The sequence below is a fragment of the Hyperolius riggenbachi genome, chromosome 1 (assembly GCF_040937935.1).
Source record: "Hyperolius riggenbachi isolate aHypRig1 chromosome 1, aHypRig1.pri, whole genome shotgun sequence".
NCBI lineage: Eukaryota > Metazoa > Chordata > Amphibia > Anura > Hyperoliidae > Hyperolius > Hyperolius riggenbachi.
Window position 1 is genome coordinate 277762537 of NC_090646.1, and position 27288 is coordinate 277789824.

The 27288-nt window shown below is 42.3% G+C and overlaps 1 protein-coding gene across 1 annotated transcript in view; it reads right to left on the bottom strand.

Annotated features, from left to right (window-relative positions):
- The window catches only part of UBA6 (ubiquitin like modifier activating enzyme 6), an 81170-nt gene that overhangs the window by 25332 nt on the left and 28550 nt on the right, over positions 1–27288 (bottom strand). The window contains exons 8-16 of the mRNA XM_068233485.1: positions 26183–26272; positions 24317–24397; positions 22046–22174; positions 21696–21747; positions 16162–16225; positions 15992–16061; positions 14893–14964; positions 6786–6903; positions 972–1165 (exon numbers count right to left, since the gene is read on the bottom strand). Coding sequence (XP_068089586.1) covers positions 972–1165; positions 6786–6903; positions 14893–14964; positions 15992–16061; positions 16162–16225; positions 21696–21747; positions 22046–22174; positions 24317–24397; positions 26183–26272 — 870 coding nt within the window. The remainder of the gene's footprint in view (positions 1–971; positions 1166–6785; positions 6904–14892; positions 14965–15991; positions 16062–16161; positions 16226–21695; positions 21748–22045; positions 22175–24316; positions 24398–26182; positions 26273–27288) is intronic.

The window sequence follows — 27288 nt, forward strand, 5'->3', positions numbered from 1 at the left end:
CTGACTTCCAGTGCATAGCCCTGCCCCCTTTTCAGCAATCTATTAAAGACAGACAAAATGCCAAAGGGGCAGGGCTACATGCCGGAAGTTGGCAGGCTCGAAGCTCTGGGAGAGGTTAAGATGAAAAAACCAGCAGGTAACTATATGGTTATACTACAAGAGGATCCACATAATGTGCAAAATTCAGTGGATTTCTGCTTTGGCAGTGTGAACCAGCCCTTACACAGCTTTCTGATTTTATCTCAACAGAGACCACCATCTACCAATTTTGCGTGTAGTGCCAACTACTGGTGAATTCAAGTACTGTGGGGCAGAAATAAAGTTATTCCTTATGGGAACTATTGTAGATCAACCAGTTTTCTGCTGCCAGAGGCCTTTTTGACACTTATTTTTAATAAACCCAGACCAGTAGAAATGGATTACTGCAATCAAAGCCCTTTAACAACATAATTAAAAGACTGAAGAACATTTGTACCATATTCCATCTTGGGCTTCTTGACCAATTCACAACATTATCTATGCAAAAGTTTCAGGTGACAAGTATTGAATTAGTGCAAACCTGTTCAGGCTGAAATGTATGTTGAAAGCATAATACTGGGCAATACTGGATAGATTGACTGGCTTCCAGTGCTGTTGTGCCCAATCTAAGCTTGATTTCTATCATGCAAGGAATAATAAGAGGTTAAACACACATTTCAGATAGATAAACTAGCAATATTCAATTTGAACACAGATACCCTTCTGAACTAAAAGGGTTTTTTATATGCAGTATACATGTTTGATCTTTTAATGTTTACAGTAATTTTAAGTGAATATCCAGACAACCCTGTCTGATCTTATAATTTTGCACAGAATGTAGTGAGTTGGTCAAGAAGCCGATCTGGCGATATGGGAAGCTGACATTTTATTTTGTTTGGTTATGAAAATCAGTGACATTTTCTTTCATGTTATGCTAGTATATGGTGACTAACCAGGCCAGACACAGCAGCTGTGGCTGTAGCAATAGCAGGGATTATCTTTCCGGCAATACGCTTGGTCTTCAGGCGGTCGGCTGGCTCGATGTTGTACATTTTGGCCCGTAAGTTGGAAGCTGATGTAATGAAGTTGATATGCTCATTGCGGTCATCATCTTTCTCAAATGATAAAGGCTTCATATGAAGGTCATCTAGCAAAAAACAAAAAAACAAAAACAAAATAAACTTAACAGTGTATTTTGTGTATTTTGAGTGAAAGGTGTTTCTGAGCTGTGGAAAGGGCCCTCAGCAGTGGGGTGAAACACAAACACAGTAAGAACATGCAAACGCCAAGGAGAACATTTTGTTATATGTCAATTCAGGGTCTCTATTTGCTTGACACAGAGATTTGACAACTGCTTAGTTTAAGATAGAATGTATACCTATGAAAAGAAAAATTCAACCTCATAAAATTGCTATGAAACTAGTTTGGTTCTGCATACATATTTCCTTAATTTAATATTTTAAAAATGATCTTTTCATTCACTCTGCAGCCAGACAAGACTTTCCAAAATTGACAATTCGCTCAAACTGTGCCTCTCTGCAGGATTTTTGTTGCAATATGGGCGTCCAGAAACATCCACCTTACTGGAGTAAGAAGTAAAGCCTCATACACCCATACTAGGCATACCACCAGTGGAGATCGATACCTGATCCCTCAAGAGACATGGTTGGTCCGGGGCTAAGGGCCTGAGCCCGAACACTAAAAAGGCACCGCAGGAGACTTGGGCGCAGCCGGCGCCACCATAGGCCATAATAGGTATTACGGCTATAGCAGCGCACAGAGTGTAACTTCGGCGCCGTCAGAAGACGGAGCTGAAGTTACAATTAAAACACTGTAATTACTAATAATTACATCATTCCCCGCTATCCATGGCGGCCCAAAGGGGGAATAGTATCTAACACGGCCGGGACTTGTGCAACAGCAGGATCAGCCATATACCGGCTGCATCCTGCGCCCAAGTCTCCCAGTGGCGATTCTTCTCGATGCCCTGAGCCCACTGATGCCGTTGTGTAACTGAAAAGCGGACACAACTGCGTCAATGGGCTCAGGCCCTAATTGAAGTGTATTAGCCTGCAGCCTAACAACGTGTTCTGTTCCTGTGCATGGAGCGGAGCAGCAAGAGTGTGAAATTCTGTGGCGGGCTGTATAAGTAGAAAGAAAACGATGCTCTCGGCCATTGCACACCTGAAGCTATTCGCCAGGCAGATCGCTGGCTTAGTATCAGAGAAGGGTCGGGGTCTGTTGTACACGCTCTAGATTATTGGCATAGGCGGTCATTAACAACCACCTCAGCCGAGTTTCATCTAGCATGTGTACAGGGCTTAAAGAGCGCATTGCAGATGTCACTGACACTCATTTTCAAAATCTGGATCTGTCCACTGACTTGTAGTTAACGCTGCAACACCCATCTGGACATTTCTGTTAACCTTCCTGGCGTTCAATTTCCTCAGGATTGCTGTACAAAAAGTGATCCAATTAATTTACATAACCTTTTTTTTCCTGTAACTTGCCAAAATGTGTCTAGCAAGGGTCTAGTATAACATGTATGCAAATCAGAATCACATGTTAAAATTGATTGAAAACCACAAATTGGAATCGCATGTAGTGTGCAAGACGCCTTACAGTAGTGACAATGACCCTTATTAACCAATGTGAAAAGTATTGGAGAGTGCAAGTTTTAGAGCATACCAAAACTGGATTTATCAGAAAGTGTTTGCCATTAGGTCGCAAAAGTCTGCAACTCTCAATGGGGTCACATCAGAACACATTGCAGATTGCTTAAAAAAAAAAACAGCAAAACTGTCCTATTGCAGTAGCCTTCAAACCTAAAATCCTACTGTAATAAATCCAAGACAACCTAGACTTATTAGAAAATATTCACACTGTTGTTGCATCCAGTGGACTACAATCCCAACACTGTATTTTACTCATCTTACTGCAATCTTTATGAATTTATGTGACAAAGGCAGAAAGCATTTGCCACCCAATAAACATTTTTTTGAAACTTGTGTATAGTGTTGCTGGGTTACTGGTCTTCACTGATCTCCCACTAGTGTTTTTGTTTTAGATATCTTGTGTTTTTAATCAGAGATACCGGTTCTTCTGCAAAACCTTGTGACAGTGACTCAGAAATAGCATTTAGGTTTCATTTAGAAGTTATAGTGCAGAAAGAGTTTCAGTTTACGAAATATCTGCTATCTCATGTTTCATGTGCCACCTGGCAAAATAGAGAGAGAACTGTGAACGGGTTCCTCTTATGTAAATCCATAGTTTGCCACACCCAGGTCACTTTTTGAGGTTTACTTATGTACATGCTGCCCTTCTGTTGGTTTGCCCCATGCATGGAGGTACAGTGGAGTCTGACATATCGGTATTTTTTACAATGGATGGGGAAAGCTTGTTCCAGAGAGGACCTGGCAATTTTTGTCAGGGCCCATTCACACAGGCAACTGCAAAACGCTAACAATAGCATTTTGTGCGGTTGATTTTACCGTGATTAGCTCTAGAATTGTGGTAAAATGCTGCATGCACCGCGTTTTGCAATTGCCGCTAATCGCGAATCGCCCGTGATCAACGGTAATCGCAGCAGTGAGATCACTGCCATTAGTTAGTATTGCGCTAGCGCATTAAAAAGCGCTAACACTTCGCCGATTAGTGGGAATTGCCCGCTAAAATCGCCCCACTGTGAATGGGTCCTCAGTATAGTTTTACAACTGCTTGGTTAAGAGATTAATGAAAGAGCACTGCTCCTAATCCGGTAGTATAATCCTTATTGTTCTTGAATTTCTGTGGCATTTAATCGGTTGTAAATATTTCCCCCTTTAACTAGGGTTATCAGACAATGCAATGAACAGGCTTATGCAGAATTCCCTGCATTTTGGAGATGATTTACAAAGCTGGATTTCTTTGTAAGGTATGCACCGGCTTGTTGCAGCCCTCACCAGGGTCATCTAAGAATATACATAGCAAGGAAATAAACAGCGCTACTTAAAAACAGACTAGTGCCTACCTGCAAAAGAGTGCAAGCCCCACTTGTGGGGTCGAATACACACCGAGCATACACATGACCTGTCTACCACTGGAGGAGGATGTTGGTTTCTCGTAACAGCTTGCATGTAACCTATTAAGTACTCGTCCCTCCCACTGCGAAGAAGTCAATCCTCCATGGGAGGGGCCTAACACTAACTAAATCCTAACCTATGTATATGCATAGCCTGGGTGCGCTACCAAATAAAATTGAAAAATCGAAAATTGCGCAAAAGTGGGAGCAGCTGTCCAATGTGTATGCTCGGTGTGTATTCGACCCCACAAGTGGGGCTTGCACTCTTTTGCAGGTAGGCACTAGCCTGTTTTTAAGTAGCGCTGTTCATTTCCTTGCTATGTACTAATTTAATTCGTTTTTGGTCAGCTGCTCCCACTTAACAGCCATGCTTTTGGTGTATATGCAGAGCTTCTGTTTGGGTTCAAGGTGCGTTTGTAGTTCCTGGGGGGGCTCAGCGCATCTCTGATTGGAGGCCATTCGGAGGCGGCCTGGTGTTGCGCTGATCCACCTTTTGAGCATCTAAGAATATAGTATAGCAGCGGTTCTCAAACTTTTCCAGGTCAAGGTATCCTTGATGACTCAGAAATGTTTTTAGTGTCCTCCTTCGCACCCCTCCCCCCCCTCCATTTGTCCCATGTCCTTCTCCTTCCCCCTTTGCGTCCCCGTGTCCTTGCTTGTCCCATGTTCTTCCATTAGGTTAGTAGGTTACATAAGTAACATACTATCACATTTCCAACCTGACTGATCTAACATGAATTCTGTTACAAAACAGAGCTTGCAAGCTACGCTACTAACCAGTAGGAGCTCTCTATACATAACATTTGATATGGGGCACCAAACCTGCCAAGGACAGCAGCAGTGTCAGTGAGGTGTAAGCTGGGGAGGAGAACAGTCTATTAATGGTTACAAATAATCAAAGGTGTGTGTGTGCGTGCGTGATTGTGTGTGTGTACACACAGATAGATAGAGGTGATTATTACCAGCACAGAACCAATATAGAGCTAATAAAGCAGTTGGAGGGCCTTTAGTGGGCCCCTCTGCTCCAGGGGCCCTGTTGCAGACACTACCTCTACATTTCCTAATGCTACTCCACTGCTTGTAAAACATTCAGGTATAACACTGTACATTAGTCTAAACTCTGAAGAATCTCTAATCTCTGTAGTGATCATTGAATCAAATGAATTTTCAAATGTGGCTGGGCAGTTTTGACCACCCCGTGCAGAGAAAGCAGCGGAAGCCGATCGTATGCCTGACCTGATTCTAGAAGCCGGCAGCAATCAGAAACCTCTCCTCTTCTTCACTCTTCCACTCAGTACCGGTTGTGTTTAATGACACAATCAGGAAAAGCCGGCAAAAGGGAAAGGTGAGGGAGAGGAGAAGCTACTTATCGTTGCGGACGCCCTCAGATCAGGTGAGAGACACGATTGGCAGGAGAAATAGAATAGGGACACGGGACTCAGAGGAGCTATGGCACCCCTGAGAAGTGCTCGTGGCACCCAATTTGACAACCTCTGCAGTATAGGTTTGTTGAAAGGCTGGTAATTCAAATGGATTTTGCAGCTGTATGCACAAAACCACAGCAAGAAGTCTTTAATAAATCCAGGATAGCCCAGATTAGATAATATTTTTGTCACATCACTACTAACTTACTATCCTTTCAGTAACCACAAAACTAAATGAGGCAGCAAACTTTTCCACCTTATAGCATGCACATTTAAAAAGCAGTCAATGATTGTTGGATCACTTACATTGTCTACCGTTAGGTAATTTGACCCCTGAGTCTAGTCAATGTTTTCTATTGAGTAGTGAAATGCTTAATTAAAAAAACAAACAAACAGCAAACTCCCCAAGAGGTTACACCATCCATAAAATGTATATACCTGCATACAAGCCGAATTTTTGACCCCCAAAAAGGGGGCCAAAAGTTGGGGGGGGGGGGGGGGGGGGGGGGGGTCGGCTTGTATGCGAATCCCGTTTGTGGTGGTGGTGGCCTGTGGCTCCCCCCTCCTCGTGGCCACCGCTGCCCTACCCGCTCCCGCCGCTGCTATTACCTGCTCAGACAGCCAGCGGCCGCTTCTTCTAACCCGGGTTCCCCTCTCCAATCTCCATGCGTAATACCGGTGTTGCTGTAACGAGGCAGGGGGCAGGAAAGAGCGGTTCCCCTGGTAATGGCGATACACATCGCCATTACAGGAAGCCGCGCTCTTTCCTGCCCCGTCAAAGCAGCAGCGCCGGGCGCGTTTCTGTGAAACACTGGAATTACGCATGGAGATTGGAGAGGGGAACCCAAGTTAGAAGAAGCGGCCGCTGGCTGTCTGAGCAGGTAATCGCAGCGGTGGCCGCGGGGGGAGCGGGGAGGGCGCTATACTGGTGGGCACTATACTAGCTATACTGGGGCACTTTACTAGCTATACTGGGGCACAATACTAGCTATACTGTGCACTTTACTAGCTATACTGGGGCACTACCTACCCATACTGGGCACTATACTAGCTATACTGGGCACTTTACTAGCTATACTGAGGCACTACCTACCCATACTGGGCACTATACTAGCTATACTGGGACACACTGGGGGGGATCACGCGGCCTGCACCAATCCAGCATTACGGGGGTCAATCATTTTTTCCTGGTTTTTCAGGTAAAAGTTGGGGGGGGGGGGTCAGCTTATATGCGAGTATATACGGTATATTATATACATTTTTCTTTAAAAGTTGGACATTACCTTTTGAGGTTCTCTCTTCTGCAAGGACTTCCTCAAGTTGTTCAACCGCAATCCTCTCATCTTCGCTGCTGACTTGCATCAGGTCAGGCTTCTTTGCAGTTTCATCTGTTTCCACAATCTAAAAGGTGAAACAAACTAAACTTAGATGGCAGGTGCCGTATCAATGCATTACAAAGAAGCCCCTAACTGTAAACATACTGGATATACTGGTAAATGCCATAGAAAAACTTAATTAAGCTAACTGAAATAGGGAGTTCATTAATATAGATTTCCTCTTCCCCCGGTCCTGAACAAAGGTAATATATCAACTGCATGTTCCTCATAGGAAACTGACCCACTTGAAATTGAATCACAGAAAATAAGCTGGACAATCGATAACTGAACTCATCTCCACACAAGTGCTCTCGGTATGTGTGTAGATAATAAAGGGTTTCAGGAGCAGCCAGCAACCTCCAACTGAGAAACTGGCAGAGACAGGAGAGACTATGGTGCCTTCTGTGGGGTTTTTTGGGTCATTCCTAAAAAAACAATGGTTACAACATATTGAAAGAGCCGGAGACACACACACACACACACACACACACACACACACACACACACACACACACACACACACACACACACACACACACACACACACACACACACACACACACACACACACACACACACACACACACACACACACACACACACACAGGAAACTTGTACAGTGGGATGTTACTGTGCTGTGATTCACTGTGGCTACACTTAGGTAAACAGTTCCCAAGACTAAGTATTATAATTGCATGTGTTCTTTTCTATGAGATAATAGATGAAATGCAGTGTTTGTTTTAACATAAAAATGCAAACACTGTTGAGCGGCAGACTAACAGACTGATGCCCTTACTAGATGGGAGGGTGTCAACGGCATTACAGAAAGATACAGTTTTTTATATAATGTGAAAAGGTACCACAACTACCACTAGTAATGTATACTTCAGGAAGCTAACTTCATGAAAACTTCTTAAAGGACCACTCCCGCGAATCAATTAATTTTTAATCTTTCAACAGTAGATATTTCTAGTATATAGGAGTCTTGCTGTGTTTTTTTATTTTTATTTTGTGATGTCGCTTTAATTTACATTATGTCTCTGAAATCTGTGTCCGTCAGTCCCTTGCATAACGTTGACGGACTTTTGTATGTAGATAGACATAGCAGGGGGATTTTTTTTAGGGTGTATAAAAAAAATAAGTCAAATGGTTTATCCCAGCAAACTCAATTGTCAATATTATAATGCTCGCGATACAGGGGTATCCGCACACCTATGTTTTAATGCTGGATGTGCTAGGGCCAATTAAGAATATATTGCAAATAAGAAAAAAGCGGCCCTTTAAATGAGCACCAACCAGCTATGGTAGTTATATTATCACAAATAGTCTTTATTTATACACAAGTTTCCAAGCTTAACATATAGTTCATATAGAATGTATCAATAATATCATGATCATATCATAATATCCCCATATGCTTATGCCAATACAAACCTAAAAACAATTAAAAACAACACATAGTCGCACAACCAAGCCATATAGTCGTTATTGCACATCCCCACAATAAAGCCAATCAGTTGATGGATATATACATGTGTGTGTATATAAAAATACATACACATAGTAAATTCATTAAACTAACTCCACTCAGGGTTTATAATAAAAATCCATGCAGTGGAGGAACCCGGGTTCAGTGTAAAGTGAAGTGCAAACAACATATAATCAAACCAACAATCATGTATTAAAGTGCTAATTATCAACATTACATGTGCAAAAACCTGATGCTGAGAGGAGCAGCCTGTAGAAAAAGTACACAAAGTGTATAGTGCTTAAATAGAAAGTGCTAAGAGATGAAATATAATACTTAGCCCGGGTAATGATGCCAAGAATTGGGAGTGCAAAGTGGCGAGGCTGGCAGAGGTTCCCCTAAAGGTAAGTCCCACTAGTTCCGCGGACACCCGTCCGCTTTCTCAAGGAGCCACGGAGTGACGTCATAGCGCACGACGCCCGCTGGACGCGGCGGGACTGTTTGTGTGCAGAAAGCTCGGTATTTTTCTTAGAACTTTTAGCCAGAAAGAGATTTGCGGAGGGGGACACTGGATGACAGAGGCGTGCGCCTTGTCACAGGCTAAGTGTATCTCACCTCTGCATACCCCTGTACCTGGAATCAGGTCGTCCTGTTAACCAAGGGGCTGGCTGTATGTTTTCTTTGGTGAAACTTTCTTTGACCCAATGAGTGGCTATACGCCACTAATTTGTTTTTAACCATTTTTTAAATAAACTGGTACGCTTTTACGCGATGTGGAATTCCTTTTTTACTTACACAGACCGGTTATAAGCCAAGAAAGGACTGCCAGAGAGGCTGCGGGGTGGCCAATACCCCGAATGCGAGCATTGGCCTGGAGGCCTAGAAGTCTGGTGAGTCTTTCCCCGAAGGGGGGGCTTTTCTTGTATGCTATAATTGCTGTGTAAAAGAAAGTACAGGCAGAGGAGAGCGCTTGACCAATAATTGAAGGACTTTGTTTGATGGAGCACGCATCTAGGAAGAGCGCTCCCACATGAATATAACTGTCACTCGCACAAGGACACTATATGTGTGGTTACTGCTTGTTCTGCTATAATTTGGCATTTTTAATGTGAGTGCTTTTACTCTTTATAACATTTCTAGGAGTGTTTTTATAAACACCTGACTCAGCATATGAGCGCAGTATCAGTTTGCTGAAATTATTGTAAACAGGCTGGATTTGATGTTCCCTCTTTTAGCTTTAGCTGTTTTTACTGATAATCTGTTTTTAAAAAATTGAGCCTGGAACCCATTAGCAGTACATTACTAAGCCGTTACTATGCAGTTGTGATTTGAAAAGCTCTTGCTAATGTAATGCTACGGGTCCCATTTGAGCAATGTGATTTTATAAAATTCCTCCATAGCATTGCATTAGCAAGAGCTTTTTCAAATCACTAGCACTTAGAAAAGGCTGCTAGTGGGTTTGAGCCCTTAGGCCTCTTTCACAGTGCGACGCTAAAGTCGCACGTTAGAAAATTTTATAACGCAGACTAACGCACAGCAATACTAAGTCTGTGCGACATTCACAGTGCACACATTGCGTTTGTGTGTAACGTGAGGCGTTATTAGAATGTGCTGCATGCTGTGCGTTTAGCAAAGAATCTGCTGTGTTAGTTGTGTTGCACATGCTCAGTAATGGTTTTTTTTTTTAATATGTAACGCATGCACCGTTTTCGTTCCATCACTGTGCGACAAAAATGGTGCACCAAATGCAGGGCTAAAGAATGCACTATAACGTCCAAGTTATAGTGCACAATGCGTTGCGTTAGGGGCACGTTGTGCGACCTTAACGTCGCATCAAGCGCAACGTCCTGATGGGAAAGTAGCCTTAACCACTTTGTCCTCCTTGACGTATAAAAACGTCAAGGAGGATATGCGCTTTACACGGCCGATCGCGCGTGCACGCGCACTCCCGGCCACGGATTCGTTAGTCCAGGAATCAATGTATCAGGCTATGGTGCCCGATCACTGATTCCTCTCCCCCGCTGAAAAAGCAACAGCTTCTCTCGGAAGCTACGCTTTTTCTGACGCTATGTCCCTCTAAGCGTACATTGTACGCTTAGAGTGCCGTCATGTAAACAAACTCAAACTCAAAAAGTAAAACTACATCTAAAAGTAAAAAAACATTACAATACACAAATATTTCCCCAAATAAAAACACTATTTATATCCCACCCTCCCAAAAATACCCACATAAAATGTTTAATAATAAAAAAAAAAAAAAAAAACATTACTATAAAAAAAAAAACATAAATATTTACCTAACTGTCTAAACTTTTTAAATATCTATGTAAAGATGAAATATTTCTCTCTATTTTTTTTTATAAGCTTGTAAATAGTAATGGATGCAAAACAGAAAAAATGCTCTTTTATTTCCAAATAAAATATTGTCACAATACATTGTGATAGGGACATAATTTAAACGGTGAAATAACTGTGACAAATGGGCAAATACAATACGTGTGTTTTAATTATGGAGGCATGTATTATTTTAAAACTATAATGGCTGAAAACTGACAAATAATGCATTTTTTCATTTTTTATTCTTATTGTTAAAATGCATTTACAGTTAGGTAGCTCTTAGCAAAATGTACCCCCCAAAGAAAGCCTAATTGGTGGCGGAAAAAACAAGATATAGATCAGTTCATTGTGATAAGTAGTGATAAAGTTATAGGCTAATGAATGGGAGGTGAACATTGCTCGGATGCATAAAGTGAAAACGACTGAGAGCTTAAGTGGTTAAAGTAGAAAGGATTCAAATGGAAAGGATTGCTTGGTTTTCAAAGTTTTTATTCTATCTGTGTAGTAAAATGCTGTGGACCCATGTTTTTTTTTTGTAGCAGCCTGTGTGTTATAATTTGTTGTACTGTGTTATGTTGGTAGATTAGATGTTATATTTAAAAAAATTTTTTTGAATCCAATGGAAACAAAAATGTGGTCATCTTTTAATTAAAGTTTGATTATTTTATTGATCATCCGCTAATAGGAAGAGGCAGAATGGGCAGCCAGGAGCACAGAAGGAGGGGGGGGGGGAGGGGGGACAGAGAGCTACAAGAGCGAGGCTGTCTAAACTTTATACTGCATCCAGCAGTACAAGGCTTGTAGGTGTGGCACAGACACTGATAGACCAGATACATGTTTAGGACTGATCCAAGTAGGGCAATTGACTTGATTCATTAAAGCTTGTTAAATCTATTGCACAAAGCACATGCACAGCAGTTAGGAGCATCACACATAAGTTAAGAACGCACGCTACACTGAGAGGACTGTGCGCAGCCTGTGCACCATATTATTAACCTGCGGTGTGTGCACGCAATAGATTTAACAAGCTTTAGGCTGGTTTCACAGTGGGACGTTACAGGCGCACGTTAGAGCAGCCTGTAATGCACCCCACCGCACAGCAGTGAAAAATCAATGGGCTGTTCACAGTGCCCACGTTGCGTTACTTGGTAACACTGCGCCATAAGACAACGTACTGCATGCAGTACTTTATAAGCGGCAGAGACGCGTTAGACTGCTTGCACATGCTCAGTAATGTTGGGGAGGAGCGGAGAGCGGCCAGGCACATGGCTAATTAATATTCACTGCACTCAGTGACGTGCAGCGTTTTCTTCCTGGAGCGGCCGCTCTGTGCGGCGATTGGCCGGGCGGGACCACGTGATGCCGCATGCGTCCAAGAGTACGCATCACGGACGCCAGAGTGAGCTGCACAACGCGGCTCACTCTGATGTCCACATCAGAGAGCACCAGGCGTTGCGTTAGGGGCACGTTATGCGACCATAACGTCCCCTAAAACGCAACGTCCCACTGTGAAACCAGCCTTAATGAATGAAGCCGAATGTGACAAGATATCAGGAAGATATGGATTATTTACCACATCTATTAAAAGTATGCCAAACTTCACAGAGAATTATGAAAGCGGTCACTGCTGACCTCTAAAAAAGAAAATACTAATTGCCTGGATAGCACCCTGATGATCTGGCTTCAGCAGTTCTGATGACACACCTGCAATAAAGTCTTTTGTAACTTGACTTAACCACTTGAGGACTGCGGTGTTAAACCCCCCTAGAGACCAGGTCATTTTTACTAAAATAGGCCACTGCAGCTTTAAGGCCTTGCTGCACGGCTTTCTGTTGGTGGGGTCTGATCGCTCCCCCAGTGTTTTATTGACAAATATTTTTGTTATTTTTTTATAATAAAATTGCCTATTTTTTTTTTTAAACCCCGCCCTCCCTCCCCCCGCCAGCCAGCCAACCAATCACCGTGATCGGCTGTCATAGGCATCAGCCTATGACAACTGATCACTTCTGAGCCTCTGGAGGGGGACAGCGGGGTCACACAGCTGTCCCCAGTACAGCGCTGCCTTAGAGCTCTGTACAACTAATTAGACGGCGGTTTCGCTGTCTAACAATCCCTAGCAGCCGAATTGCTGCTGGGAGACTGATGGCGGAGTTCCACTCGGTCATTCAAGCGGGGATGCGAATGCAACGGCGCGCGTGATCCCCTGCAAAGTCCATTCTCAGCCATTCACGCCAATCTGCGTGGAGTGGTCCAGGGGCTGCTCATACCAATCGGCGTCGTTAGGCAGTTAAAGAGAACCAGAGGCAGCATGAAAACAAAAACCCATACTACCTGCTCTAGGCCGCCTCCCGGAATGCATCTGCACTGCTCCACGGCGCGCTCTGTGGCCCCGTTCAACCTCCGCAACCGGTGTAACGTCCTATCACCGGCGGAAGAAAATCAAGATGGCCGCGACCCGAAAGTACTTTATTGGGTCACAGCTTTGCTGATTGGAGGATGCCAGCGGAGGCACAGAGCGAGGTGACAGAGGCGGGGGAGCGAGGCAATAGAAGAGGTGGGGGAGCAGGTGATTGATGCTGGAAAAGGCAAAAATAGGCTAGCAACAATCAGATTGTCTCTAGCCTGTCACTAGCTTTAAGAGGGAAAAGCAGAGCCCAGAAGGGACTGGCAGCGGCACAAGAAGGACACAGAGGCATGTCATTGGGCAGAGAACATGCCTCTGTATCATATAACCCATTTAATTATCCGCCTCGGGCACTCTTAAAGCTAAACATCTAATATGTTTAAACTATGGTTCAAATGGCCACTAACAAGATTTTCAAAATCTCTATGCATAACACAGTTACTGAAGTATGGTAGAACAATCCAGCAACACTCTCTTGACCAATAAATCTTCAGCTAAAGCAACTGCAATAAAACACTATGGTAAACACCAGCTGTAAAGGATGTGCCGCAGCTCTTTAATAAGCAGCATGGAGTTTACAGGAAAAATATATGTGTTTGCTTGCCAAGGTTCATGTGCCAAGGTGGTACATTTTCTCCTGTTTCAGCAGCATTATAATTCATGACTTGCACCGGACATACACAACAGAACATCCCCCTGACTTCTGAGAATTATGAGAACTCACCTGTAAAAGTTCTGTGGAGCATACAGTATACAGTAAATTACTACCAATCAAAACAAAGCATCAGGAAATTGCACGAAGCTTGAGATATACAACAGGATGTAGGTTTCCCCAGTGGAATGCATTCAGAACATGTATAAAATCCTACGTAGTCTCATGGCTTAATGATTTACTGTATATACACGACTACAGTAAATCGAGAAATTAAGGACTGGCTCACACAGTATATAAGTGTAGGGTACGCCTTAAACTCGAGTTAGTCATACATTTTTCAACTTCTAGCCTGCATTGGAGGGCGCACCTCTCTCTCCTGTTGCCTGCAGCAACTAAAGCGCCAGTGGGTTAATGGCTATATGTGGAGGCCTGGAGTAGTTATTGGCTGTACTTGGGGGCATAGATGGGTTAATGGCTAAAATACTTTATGCAGTGCAGCCATCAACCCCTCCTGGTGCCCAAAGTGCAGCCGATAACTTTGCTGGATAGACTTATACTTGAATCATTAAAAAGGTCAGCTTAATGTGAACCTGAACTCAGAACTTCCTCTTTGCTCTAAAATATAAGCACAAGCATAATAAGCTTTACAGAAAGGCATTTGTTGCAGCTGATAGAAGTACTACAGATTTATTGCAGGATTTCTACTTCCTGCTTTCATGGAAGCATACATAGGGTTAAGATCCTGTGTTTACAAATTAGCTGCCCTGCCAAGGTCTGCTGAGATTCCTGTGCTGACAGCTGAGACATCAAATAACAGTTGTAATTAGTCACAGATTCGGGGGAATTAGATAGGCTAAACTCTACATAGATGGGTTAATTAATCTGTTTTCCTTGTGTCCAGTGCCTGAGTTCAGGTCCACTTTAAATAACATACAGAATTATTATACACAAGGTCGAGTATATACAGTATATAGTGCCATGATCGTCCACAGTACTGTACAATACATGGGTGCATGAAACAAAGGAAGCTTAACAGGAGTTTAACAATACAAAATGTTCTACAATGTTAATAAAACAGTTGCAAAAAACAATAGGGGATGGAGCTCTGTCCTTTTGAGCTTTCAATCCAAATGGATGAGTAAATGCATACCTTGTTTGAAGGCGTAAATTCTTTAATGCTCATTGAAGATATAATTTTCTGGATGGCATCATTTGACAAACACTACCAGTACAAACAAAAGAAAAAGTAAAGTGATCTTTATCAACCAAATTATTGCCTATGCATCAGTATCACAAAAATATCAGTTTCTCATGCTTATAAGCAAAGTATATGAAAGGTATGTTTTTTTACAAAGTGTTACTGTAGCTTATACTTAGCAACTTTACTACCACCAGTACCATAATCTCTCAGTACCCACAGCAGCGGGTGTCTCATCACACATTGGAGCTCGCGGCGTTCAGAGACCTCTCCTCTCCCTCACTGCTCACCTAGTGCTGGTCGCATGATGCAATCAGTAGAAGCCGACACTAGGGGAGCAGTGAGGAAGAAGAGAGGTCTCTGATCACCGCGGGCTCCGATAGGTGAGGTGAGAGAGACACTGCCGCTGCTTTTATCTATACACAGGGGAGCAGAGGCGGTCACAGGGGGCAAATGACATGAAAGAGGACACAGAATCAATTTTTCTCATTTGATTCCTTGAAGATTCGATTCATCTGAGGGGAATCTACTCCCCAAAATGTCATATTGATCAATTTTCACAAAAAAATTGATCTAGGTGGAAAATGTAAAAAAATCAGGGGCAGGGCAAGAGCATTGGCAAATCGATGGCCTATAGCTCTGCACTGCATCGGCCAGTGTAACTTTGCAGTTTGTTCAATTTTCAATACATTCCCTGCTGGAATCTACTGGAAAATAATGTGCAGTGTATGGTAGGAATTGATTCTGTCTAAATTGAATTTTTTTTCACAAAGGAATCTATCATTTTGAAACATTGGGTGAAATTCTATAAGTATATGGCCAGCTTTACTCTTTTCCACAGGGTCTTTTAAAGGAAGCACAAAGCAAAATGTCCTGCCCCATGATATACTTACCAGGGACTTTGTGAAAAAATTATTGGCGAATGTAAGGAACTAGCACTGACAGGTGAAAATTGCTCTGGTCCGTAAGGGTAAAAACCCCTTAGTGGTGAAGTGGTTAAACAAGACTTAATTACAGCAAAGAAAATCTTAATCATACAGTTTACATTTACCTCTTCTGTGATTTGGATGCCATGTACTTCTGCATAAAGTTTAGCAGCACCAAGAATAAAGCCAAAATGTCTGAAAGAAATGGTACAGTCAGTACACAATTCACATATGTGTACATCAGCTCAGAGAATAAAACTTGTGACCTATAATCTCTAACAAAAGGTATACTTACAATGGGTCTGTTACATCAAACCGTATGGGAGCAGGAGGTCGCTTTGGAGACTGCCAAAATAAACCTGAAAACAAAAGTTCATAAAAATTTGGCATTTCCAGTCCCATAAACACAGTACAATTATCGTTGCTAACACACCATAAATGAATAGATTTACATAAATAGACTGAAAGTTCTTAGTTTACATACAATGGCCTCAATTCACTAAGCTTATCTCCTGTCTTTAATAACGTTTCTATAGTTATCACCATGGTGATAAGACATGTAGTATTCATGAAACGTTTTACCTCAGGCAAACCTAAAGTTAACTCTTCTGTCTTTAAGTTAACTCTTCAATCCTTAAAATAACTCCAGAATTCTAGACAGGCTGTTAATAAACTGCGTGTGAAAATAACTACAGAAGAGGTAAATTACCTACAGAGGAGGTAATTTGACTACAGAAGAGGTCACTTAAGGAATGAAGAGATAAGATAACTCTCTCACTGTGTGGTGGCAAGTTCTCTTGCCTTATTGGCCTCAATTCACTAAGATCATGCTGGAGATCGTAAGGCAAGAGAAAACTTACCTCCACACAGTAAGAGCGTTATCTTATCTCTTCATTCCTTACGTAACGTTACCTCCTCTGTAGTTAATTTACCTCATCTGTAGTTAGGTTACCTCCTCTGTAGTTAGGTTACCTCCTCTGTAGTTAGGTTACCTCCTCTGTAGTTATTTTCACACGCAGTTAATAAACAGCCTGTCTTTAACTCTGGAGTTATTTTAAGGATTAAAGAGTTAACTTAAAGACAGAAGAGTTAACTTTAGGTTTGCCTGAGGTAAAATGTTTCCTGAATACTACATGCCTTATCACCATGGTAACAACTCTAGAAGAGTTATTAAAGACAGGAGATAAGCTTAGTGAATTGAGGCCATTATCTCCAGCATGATCTTAGTGAATTGAGGCCAATGGCATCAGTTCACTAAGATCATGCTGGAGATAATAAGGCAAGAGAAAAAAACTTACCTCCACACAGTAAGAGAGTTATCTTATCTCTTCATTCCTTAAGTTACCTCCTCTGTAGTTAATTTACCTCCTCTGTATTTATTTTCACACTCAGTTAATTAACAGCCTGTCTTTAACTCTGGAGTTATTTTAAAGATTGAAGAGTTAACATAAAGACAGAAGAGTTAACTAGGTTTGCCTGAGGTAAAATGAATACTACATGCCTTATCACCATGGTAACAACTCTAGAAACATTATTAAAGACAGGAGATAAGCTTAATGAATTGAGGCCAATATCTTGAGACCCAAACTGTTATCATAGACATTACGTGTCAATGATAGCAAGAAGTTTTGAATCAGGATGATACCATTTATTGGCCAACTTAAAAGAATAAGAGTAAGCAAGAAAGCTTTCGGCTGTGCAGCCTTTGCCAGACTCAATCCTATATATATGCAACATCAGAAGGATACATAGATTTTTTTGCAGGCATAAATACACGCCATTAAGATGGCTTGAATGAAACGGAACATCTAAATGGAATGAAAAGATTGTTTGCCGATTAATAGATTAAGCCCCTTGTTTACACAATTGGGACTCAGACTGTCACAGTGGCATCGTAAATTCAGAGTTTACAAATTGAGTGGATGCAACATAGGCTGAGAAAGAGTTATGGCATTAAATATCATCAGCCTCATTCAAATATAAAAAGTTTTTCCTTATTCAAGCCTTTTTCCACAGCTTTGAACCAATTCATAAACTCTGTCTCTGCTATTAATCTATGGCAGCACGGTGGCGTAGGGTTTAGCTCTCTCGCCTTGCAGCGCTGGGACCCTGGTTCGAATCACAGCCAGGGCACTGTCTGCAAAGAGTTTGTATGTTCTCTCCGTGTCTGTGTGGGTTTCCTCCGGGCACTCCTGTTTCCTCCCACATTCCAAAAACATACGGATAAGTTAATTGGCTCCCCCTAAAAAAATTGGCCCTAGACTACAATACTTACACTACATAATATAGACATATGGCAATGGCAGGGATTAGATTGTGAGCTCCTTTGAGGGACAGTTAGTGACAAGATATATAGATTATATAGAATATATAGAAAATATATATATATATATATATATATATATATATATATATATATATATATATATATATATATATATATATACATACACTGTACAGCGCTGCGTAATATGTCGGCGCTATATAAATACTAAATAATAATAATAATCATATCTTCAAATAATTTGAAGCCACCCTTCAGGTCAGTGAAAGGAAGATCATTCAAACGGTGTCTGTTGGAATGAAAGTGTGTAGCCACTGGGAGTTCAGATTCGGTATCCTACCTAATAAAACTCCTGTGTACCTGCGTCCTCCTCCTGTGTCCGTGTTTTTGCCGAACCGCGCATGCGCCGCACGCAGGCCGTTGGGACAGGAGAAGGATGGGGCCAGGGTGGCAGGCGTGCTGACATGCGCCGGTGGTGTCAGGGGCGGGAGGGGAGGGCTGGGGGTTGTGAAGACAAAGGGAGGCCTAGCGCCCGTTATGTTAACCACTTGAGGACCGCGGGCTTTACCCCCCTTAAGGACCAGACCCTTTTTTTCCATTCAGACCACTGCAGCTTTCACGGTTTATTGCTCGCTCACACAACCTACCACCTAAATGAATTTTGGCTCCTTTTCTTGTCAATAATAAAGCTTTCTTTTAGTGCTATTTGATTGCTGCTGCGATTTTTACTTTTTATTATATTCATCAAAAAAGACATGAATTTTGTCAAAAAAATGATTTTTTTAACTTTCTGTGCTGACATTTTTCAAATAAAGTAAAATTTCTGTATACATGCAGCACGAAAAATGTGGACAAACATGTTTTTGATTTAAAAAAAACCCATTCAGCCTATATTTATTGGTTTGGGTAAAAGTTATAGCGTTTACAAACTATGGTGCCAAAAGTGAATTTTCCCATTTTGAAGCATCTCCGACTTTTCTGACCACCTGTCATGTTTCATGAGGGGCTAGAATTTTAGGATAGTATGAATACCCCCCAAATGACCCCATTTTGGAAATAAGACATCCCAAATTATTCACTCAGAGGCATAGTGAGTTCATAGAAGATATTATTTTTTTGTTACAAGGTAGCGGAAAATGACAGTTTGTGACAAGAAAAAAAAAAGTTTCCATTTCTAACTTGTGACAAAAAAAAAAAAAAAAAAAAAATGAAATCTGCCACGGACTCACCATGCCCCTCTCTGAATACCTACTTTCCAAAATGGGGCCATTTGTGGGGTGTGTTTACTGTCCTCGCATTTTGGGGGGTGCTAATTTGTAAGCACCCCTGTAAAGCCTAAAGGTGCTCATTGGACTTTGGGCCCCTTAGCGCAGTTAGGCTGCAAAAAAGTGCCACACATGTGGTATTGCCGTACTCAGGAGAAGTAGTATGTGTTTTGGGGTGTATTTTTACACATACCCATGCTGGGTGGGAGAAATCTCTCTGTAAATAGACAATTGTTTGATTTTTTTTTTCTACACACAATTGTCCATTTACAGAGATATTTCTCCCGCTCAGCATGGGTATGTGTAAAAATACACCCCAAAACACATTATACTACTTCTCCTGAGTACGGCGATACCACGTGTGGCACTTTTTTGCACCCTAACTGCGCTAAGGGGCCCAAAGTCCAATGAGTACCTTTAGGATTTCACAGGTCATTTTTGTTTCAAGACTACTCCTCACGGTTTAGGGCCCCTAAAATGCCAGGGCAGTATAGGAAGGTATTCCGTTAGGAGTATGGTGAGTTCATAGAAGATTTTATTTTTTGTCACAAGTTAGCGGAAATTGATTTTAATTGTTTTTTTTCACAAAGTGTCATTTTCCGCTAACTTGTGACAAAAAATAAAATCTTCTATGAACTCACCATACTCCTAATGGAATACCTTGGGGTGTCTTCTTTCTAGAATGAGGTCATTTGTGGGGTTCCTATACTGCCCTGGCATTTTAGGGGCCCTAAACCATGAGGAGTAGTCTTGAAACAAAAATGACCTGTGAAATGACTGTTCAGGGGTATAAGCATCTGCAAATTTTGATGACAGGTGGTCTATGAGGCGGCGAATTTTGTGGAACCGGTCATAAGCGGGGGATGCCTTTTAGATGGCAGGTTGTATTGGGCCTGATCTGATGGATAGGTGTGCTAGGGGGTGACATGAGGTGATTGATGGGTGTCTCAAGGTGTGATTAGAGGGGGGAATAGATGCAAGCAATGCACTGGCGAGGTGATCAGGGCTGGGGTCTGAGGGCGTTCTGAGGGTGTGGGCGGGTGATTGAGTGCCCCAGGGGCAGATAGTGGTCTAATCTGATGGGTAGCAGTGACAGGGGGTGATTGATGGGTAATTAGTGGGTGTTTAGGGTAGAGAACAGATGTAAACACTGTACTTGGGAGGTGATCTGAAGTCGGATCTGCGGGCGATCTATTGGTGTGGGTGGGTGATCAGATTGCCCGCAAGGGGCAGGTTAGGGGCTGATTTATGGGTGGCAGTGACAGGGGGTGATTGACAGGTGATCAGGTTGATAGATGCATACAGTACACAGGGGGGGTGGGGGGGGGACGTCTGGGGGGGGGGGGGGTCTGGGGAGAATTTTAGGGGTGGGGGGGGTGATCAGGAGGGAGCATGGGGCAGTTTAGGGCATAAAAAAAATAGCGTTTACAGATAGTGACAGGGAGTGATTGATGGGTGATTGGGTGCAAACAGTGGTCTGGGGGGTCTGATGGGGTGCTGTGAGCGATCAGGGGGCAGGGGGGGGGGAATCAGTGTGCTTGGGTGCAGACTAGGGTGGCTGCAGCCTGCCCTGGTGGTCCTTCGGACACTGTGACCACCAGGGCAGGAGGCAGCCTGTATAATACACTTTGTATACATTACAAAGTGTATTATACACTTTGTATGCGGCGATCCGGGTGCTAGTAACCCGCCGGCGGGTTACAGCGCGAGGGGGGCGGAGCCAGTCGCCGGTGGCTGATCGCGTCACGAATGACGCGATCGCTCCGCCCATGCCCGTACAAGGACCGCCGCCAATTGTACATGCGGCGGTTCTTGCGGGATCCACTTGCCGGCCGCCTCTGTGCAGTGGGTGGTCGGCAAGTGGTTAAAGGACCTTAGGTCTAGTTGTCAATAGTGTGCCTGTGTCCGTTCATACATTCGCACAGAGTTTGTCCAGTTTCTTCCACGTTAATACCTTTGGTGCATTAAGCTTCTTGCTTTTACTTATGGCTAACACAGTACAATACTCTATGTCAATGATAGGCGAGTTGAGCCACACTAAGAACACATAGTAACCTGCCACAACAAGCTGAACTTGTCAACTTAAAAAGTATCCGAGATCTACAGTAGATTTTGTGCTTAACATCCCCTTTCAGCAGAACCTATTACTAATGTGCTTTAGTGGACTAATAATCAATCACAATGACTCAGCGCACAAAAACCAGCTTCCCCAGTTTATTGCACATTTTATTGTGAAAAGTCATCCATGCACAATGACACTGTCCTCATTTTACAACTTACTTCCATCTTTTAACCTTGTATCCAAAGGGAAGGAATGCAATAGTTGTTGAGCCTAGGGTGAAGGAAAAGAAAAGCTGAGAATTCATAAACATGTAAATCATGCATTTAAAAAAGTGCCCTTGTGTTTGAAAGGTTTTCCTAAAAAAACCTTAATTGCCAGAGGGTTTTTTTTGAAGATTTTTCATTAGACAATGTTTTTACCATATCTAATGTTCGGTCTACTAAAAATGTTTATTAGTGCTTGGCTTTGACTGTGTCTGCTTCTATAATATCCCTTCAAAATGTCCAAGGCTGTGAATAATGAAGCTCAGACTGATACATCGTGTGCACGCTTCGCTTTAGTCACCAACCTTGTGATTAAAATATTTTTCAAACTTTAATCTTGCAAGTTGTACACACTGGGACCAATTCCTAGGTTTCCTGCTTAGTAACTTAACCACATGGAAGCAGCCTTCTAAGCTTTCACCAGCTTGTATTCTCTGCAATGGAAAAAATAAAACAGTTTTGTGTCAGTGATGCACCAGAATAAATTACAACACTCCATAGATACATTAGCTTTTTATAGATCAGGATACTTGAAGGTCAAATTTCAATCAAAACCAATATTAGATGACATGAATGCTTTGCTAGAATCTGTTGAGTACATTTTCTGGAGTGAGAGAAATACGGAGACAGTAATCTTCATCTCCTTATAAAAATTCTGGTTTCCGGTGTGCGACTCAAAAGAAACTAAAGCCAGAAGCACAGCATGACAGCCAGGAAACTGGTGTTTATAAGAGAAGGAAGAATGAGACCTCCAAATTCCGCTCATAAGTTCACTTTAAAGATTGGGACCCCCTAACAGGTCTATTTTACAGTATATTAAGGTAGACACTTAGCAATATTTAAAAGCAATTAGCACCTACAGTGGTTTTATGAAGCACTATTTTACTTGCCCTTTGGTGGCTGGAAAATAAATTAATGCTATAACACCGGTCATGTAGTCCATCCTTAGAATGCAAAAATCTATTAACCGAAGTACCCAGGTAAATGTAGACTGGGTACTTCTGCGCAGTGTAGGTGACTAAGCATAAGAATGCATTCCTTCATGAACTAAGACCCCGGATTTAACTTAGCTGTAGGGATAACAGTGGTGCTTGGATGAGTGAATCTGTGAATGCATTTGTTTGAACATTTGCATGCGAGTGTGCAAAGGGTTACTGATTTTTGCTATTTTTCTGGCAACACCCCCTTTAGCACATCCCTTTCCTTAAATTACTTATTTAAATGTCCTAACTATAGGTGATGTGCCTGGATGTATGTGTTTTCTCATCCATACAATGCAGGATATTGCAAAGAAGACCTATGTAAAGTAAACCTGAGATGAATGGAGGGGAAAAAATTATACATACCTGGTTCTTCTTCCAGCCCCCTCCAGGCTCATTGCTCCCTCGCCATCCTAATCAGCATCCTGGATCTTCTGCAATAGACCCCGGAAGTCACGGAGTCCCCTGGTCCGGGGCGTTCGACGCCCGTGCAGCGCAGAATGCTCCCAGCTATGTGAACGCAAAAGGGGAGCACACATGGCCTGAATGCATCTGCACCGACTGGAGGACTTTTCGGGGGCCAGTTGCAGAAGATCCAGAAGGCAGAGGAAACCGGCGAGGGAGTAATAAGCCTGGAGGAAGTCCCAGGTATGTATAACTCCTCCCCAACCCCCTTCTTCTCAGGAGTACTGTAATGAAATCTCAAACGGCATGACTCTATGGAATAATTCTAATCTTCCTCATCTCATTTTTGTTCCTGATCCACACCAATGGGCAAAATTTGGAACTGAAAGGGTGGACCGTGCGGCCTCAGAAGGCAAAGTACTGACCTTTGAACAAGTTAAACAAAATATAAACTACCTAATATGCGGTTTACTTACATACAATGAAAAGACACTATGCAGACAATTTCCATGGTTTTTCCTTAGCAAAATCCTAAGTGGTTTAGTTGGCTTTTTAATATTGTACTGGCTAGGCAGGTCACTTGGTTCTGCGTGGATCAGTGAGTCACTGACAGAAATAATAGGCTAATTAAACCCACCAATCCGGCAAAATTTGGAATTATATCATCACAGCTCTGGCAGCTGACTCAATTAGGCAGCGACTGTGTTTACTGTTCATTGCTTTGCTAGCACCAATATGCCCCAGCCCCTTGTGAAACTGATTTGAATATTAGGAAAATATTTTGCTCATGACTAGTCACTATTAAGTAGCACTCAAAAAAAGAGCACTCATAAAAGTGATACATTTTTGGAGAAAACCTTTGACACTTGCTAAACTAAAAATCAGTAATGGAGATGGTGGGTAAAATGCAATGGATATAATTTTCCAGACTACAAGCACCATGAGCAGACGCTGTTCACAGCTTTCACTATCCATTCAGTTAGATGACATAGCTTTGCCCTGTAGATTTGCTCAACTCTAATCACCACCACCAACTACTTACATCATTTTTTAAACTGAAAACATCATTCATTCGCAAAGAAAGCTATGCACATTAAGAAAGATTACTCAAAAGCAAGTTATATAGGCGAGGCCTCAAGCTTCAGTGTTTAGATTCTGCACTACAGGTTTACTGACACCTTCCATACATACCTGTAAAACGTCTTGTACAGATGCATGTGTCTGCCAGAACTTGTTGTACAAAGAAGGCTTATGTGAAAATGAACTTTCAAACTGGTTATAAAAGAAGAAAAACATGTACATAAATACTTGGGGTTTCTCGTTAAATCTTTATTGGCACACTGTATTTGAACAATCATCTATAGTAGGGGATTACTGACTATGGGTACACTAAACTGAGCACTTCGCTCATAACACTTCAGAAGACTGTAAGGCCGTTATGTGAAAAACTGTAAAATGTAAAATACATGTGCGCACATACATAAAGGATCTAAATTTGCTACAGGGGAAATGCACTATAAATCCCTTTTTTCCTATGTTGTTGTCCCTTATAGCATGTAGTTTTAATATGACAGCTCTTGGAGGTTTTGGAATAGTCCTCATTGAGATTCTCTGGAATGCCTTTATTTTTAAAAGTACTCCCTGGACAGCAGTGGAACATTCCAGCTGCTAGTATAGTGTGCAGGAATTAATCAGGCTGGTTGGCATTTTTGTATGGCACCATTCCAGGGAGTGCTTCTGAAAAGAATTAGGCCAGCTTCACATTGCAAACCACAAAAACAGGCTTTCAGGGAAGACCGCATTACAACGCTGTATTCCCCATCTGGCATTGGGCCAAGCAGGAAGGTACATGCGCTTTCAGTCACTTCCTGCTTCGGGGTATGCGGAAGTGCATGGAAGTGTATTGTAAAAATAAGTTTCCGCGCATGCGTACCGCAACATGAGTAATTTTTTTTAAAAATCCCCACGTGGCCATAAACTAACACTACTTCTTGGCCGATGCAGATCGCCGCAAGTCGCCGCAGAATTTGCACGGCAGCATAGTTCTGGACCAGCGTCGGGGGTGCAACAAAACCGTCACTTCCGTCGCGTCACGCCGTACCGTAGCAGTATGAAAGTCTCCATAGACATTCATTGCCCTGCGGTGGGGTGCGGTAAAAATACTGCACAGCGTCAGTGTGAAAGGGCCCAAAAGGAAACAGCGAATCCTTCATAAGGAGATGGAGACAGTAGCTTCGAAAAAAAAAAATAATTTACAGTGCATTATACTCCAGGAGAAATTTAGATTTTGTGTGTATATGCACACATACTGGTAGGTGATCAGAGGCGCCAGCAGAATAAAATTGATTTAAAATTGCCGAGAGGGAAAGTGGTGGACTTCCCCTCAATAATTAGACACCAAGGTCTGTCATCAAATCAAACGAATACATTTATTCAATAGTAGCCCAAAATCTGCAATGTATTCGTTTGATTTGATGACAGACCTTGGTGTCTAATTATTGAGGGGAAGTCCACCACTTATCCTCTCGGCAATTTTTAACAATTTTATATCAATTTTATTCTGCTGGCGCCTCTGATCACCTACCAGTATACTTGAGTCCACCCCAGGTGGAGGGGTGATCCTACCCCATTTTTTCTGATCTACAGAGAGCGACTTCTTAATCCTGAGTGAGGACAGGTCTAATCTCCTCACCTGCCTATACAGTGGTTGCCTGAGCAGTAACCCACGTTTGTGAGTATAACCATCTCACGTATTCATTTCCCTTCGTATCTCTGACATACTACACCATATTGGGCTCTCGATTTCTCTCTTTTCTACAGTATATGCACACATGTATTTGGTGTTTTGAAATTCTCCACAATAGCGGTCCTTTAATGCCTCCAGGATTTAATAACATTTAATAAACAAGCTACAATAGCAGTTTTAAGTGAAAACCCAGAAAAATACCAGGGCTTCATAAAACAATTTTTACATTGGAAGATCATCGAGGTCTCTAGTAGGCGTATAGAAAGAATAACTGCAAAGTAGTCTTTCAAATGGAAGTATTATTAAGGTACCTTGTCTCGTGCCCACTGAATTGTATGCTCAATGGCTGCTGGAAATGACTTTAAAGTGCAAAACGGAATTTCTTCATCCGGAGGATCCCTCTGTTAGAAAATGGACATTAAAAAAAAAAATACATTTAAAGAATGACACATTTTAAACAGAACACAGTTTAGTTAAGTTGTACACACTTGTATTGCATGAACATTTCAATTACCTCTGCTGCACATTTAATTTACGTCAATTTCTAAAGAAAGAGGAAGGACAGGGAAAACACTGCAAAGTTTGTCTGGCTCAGCAGCATTGCTCTTAGGTAAGATGCAACGGTACTTTAAAGGAATACTGTAGGTGGGTCGGGGGAAAATGAATTGAACTTACCCGGGGCTTCTAATGGTCCCCCACAGACATCTTGGGCCCACGCAGCCACTCACCGATGCTCCGGCTCCGCCTCCCGTTCACTTCTGGAATTTCAGATTTTAAAGTCTGAAAACCACTGCTCCTGCTTTGCAGTGTCCTCACTCCCGCTGATGTCACCAGGAGCATACTGTGCAGGCCCAGTATGGTCTGTGCCTGTGCAGTACGCTACTGGTGACATCAGTGGGAGCGAGGACATGGCAACGCAGGCGCAGTGGTTTTCAGACTTTAAAGTACTGAAATTCCAGAAGTGAACCGGAGGCAGGGCCGGAGCATCGGTGAGCGGCTGCGCGGGCACAGGATGTCGGCGGGGGACCGTTAGAAGCCCTAGGTAAGTTCAACTCATTTTCCCCCAACCCCCCTAAAGTATTCCTTTAAAATCAGTCTGTTAAAATGACTCGGAAGGCAATTTTATAATAAAAAACAGATACTTACCTAAGGAGAGGGAAGGTTTTGGGTCCTAATGAGCCTTCCCATTCTCCTCTCCTCCCTCATCTATCCTCCTACTCCTAAAAATGGCTTTTAGATATCCCACAGTTCTGTTATGTGTAAAAACTTAAAAATTTAGATTTGTGGTTTTGTCTCAGCTCAATGAAAGTCTGTCATGTGTCTCAAAGTGTTAAAATATTGTTTTTTCTGTATCTGTATGAAAAACAAAAATTATTTTACCCAAAATTGCGAAGGAATATTAACTATGAAACTATAA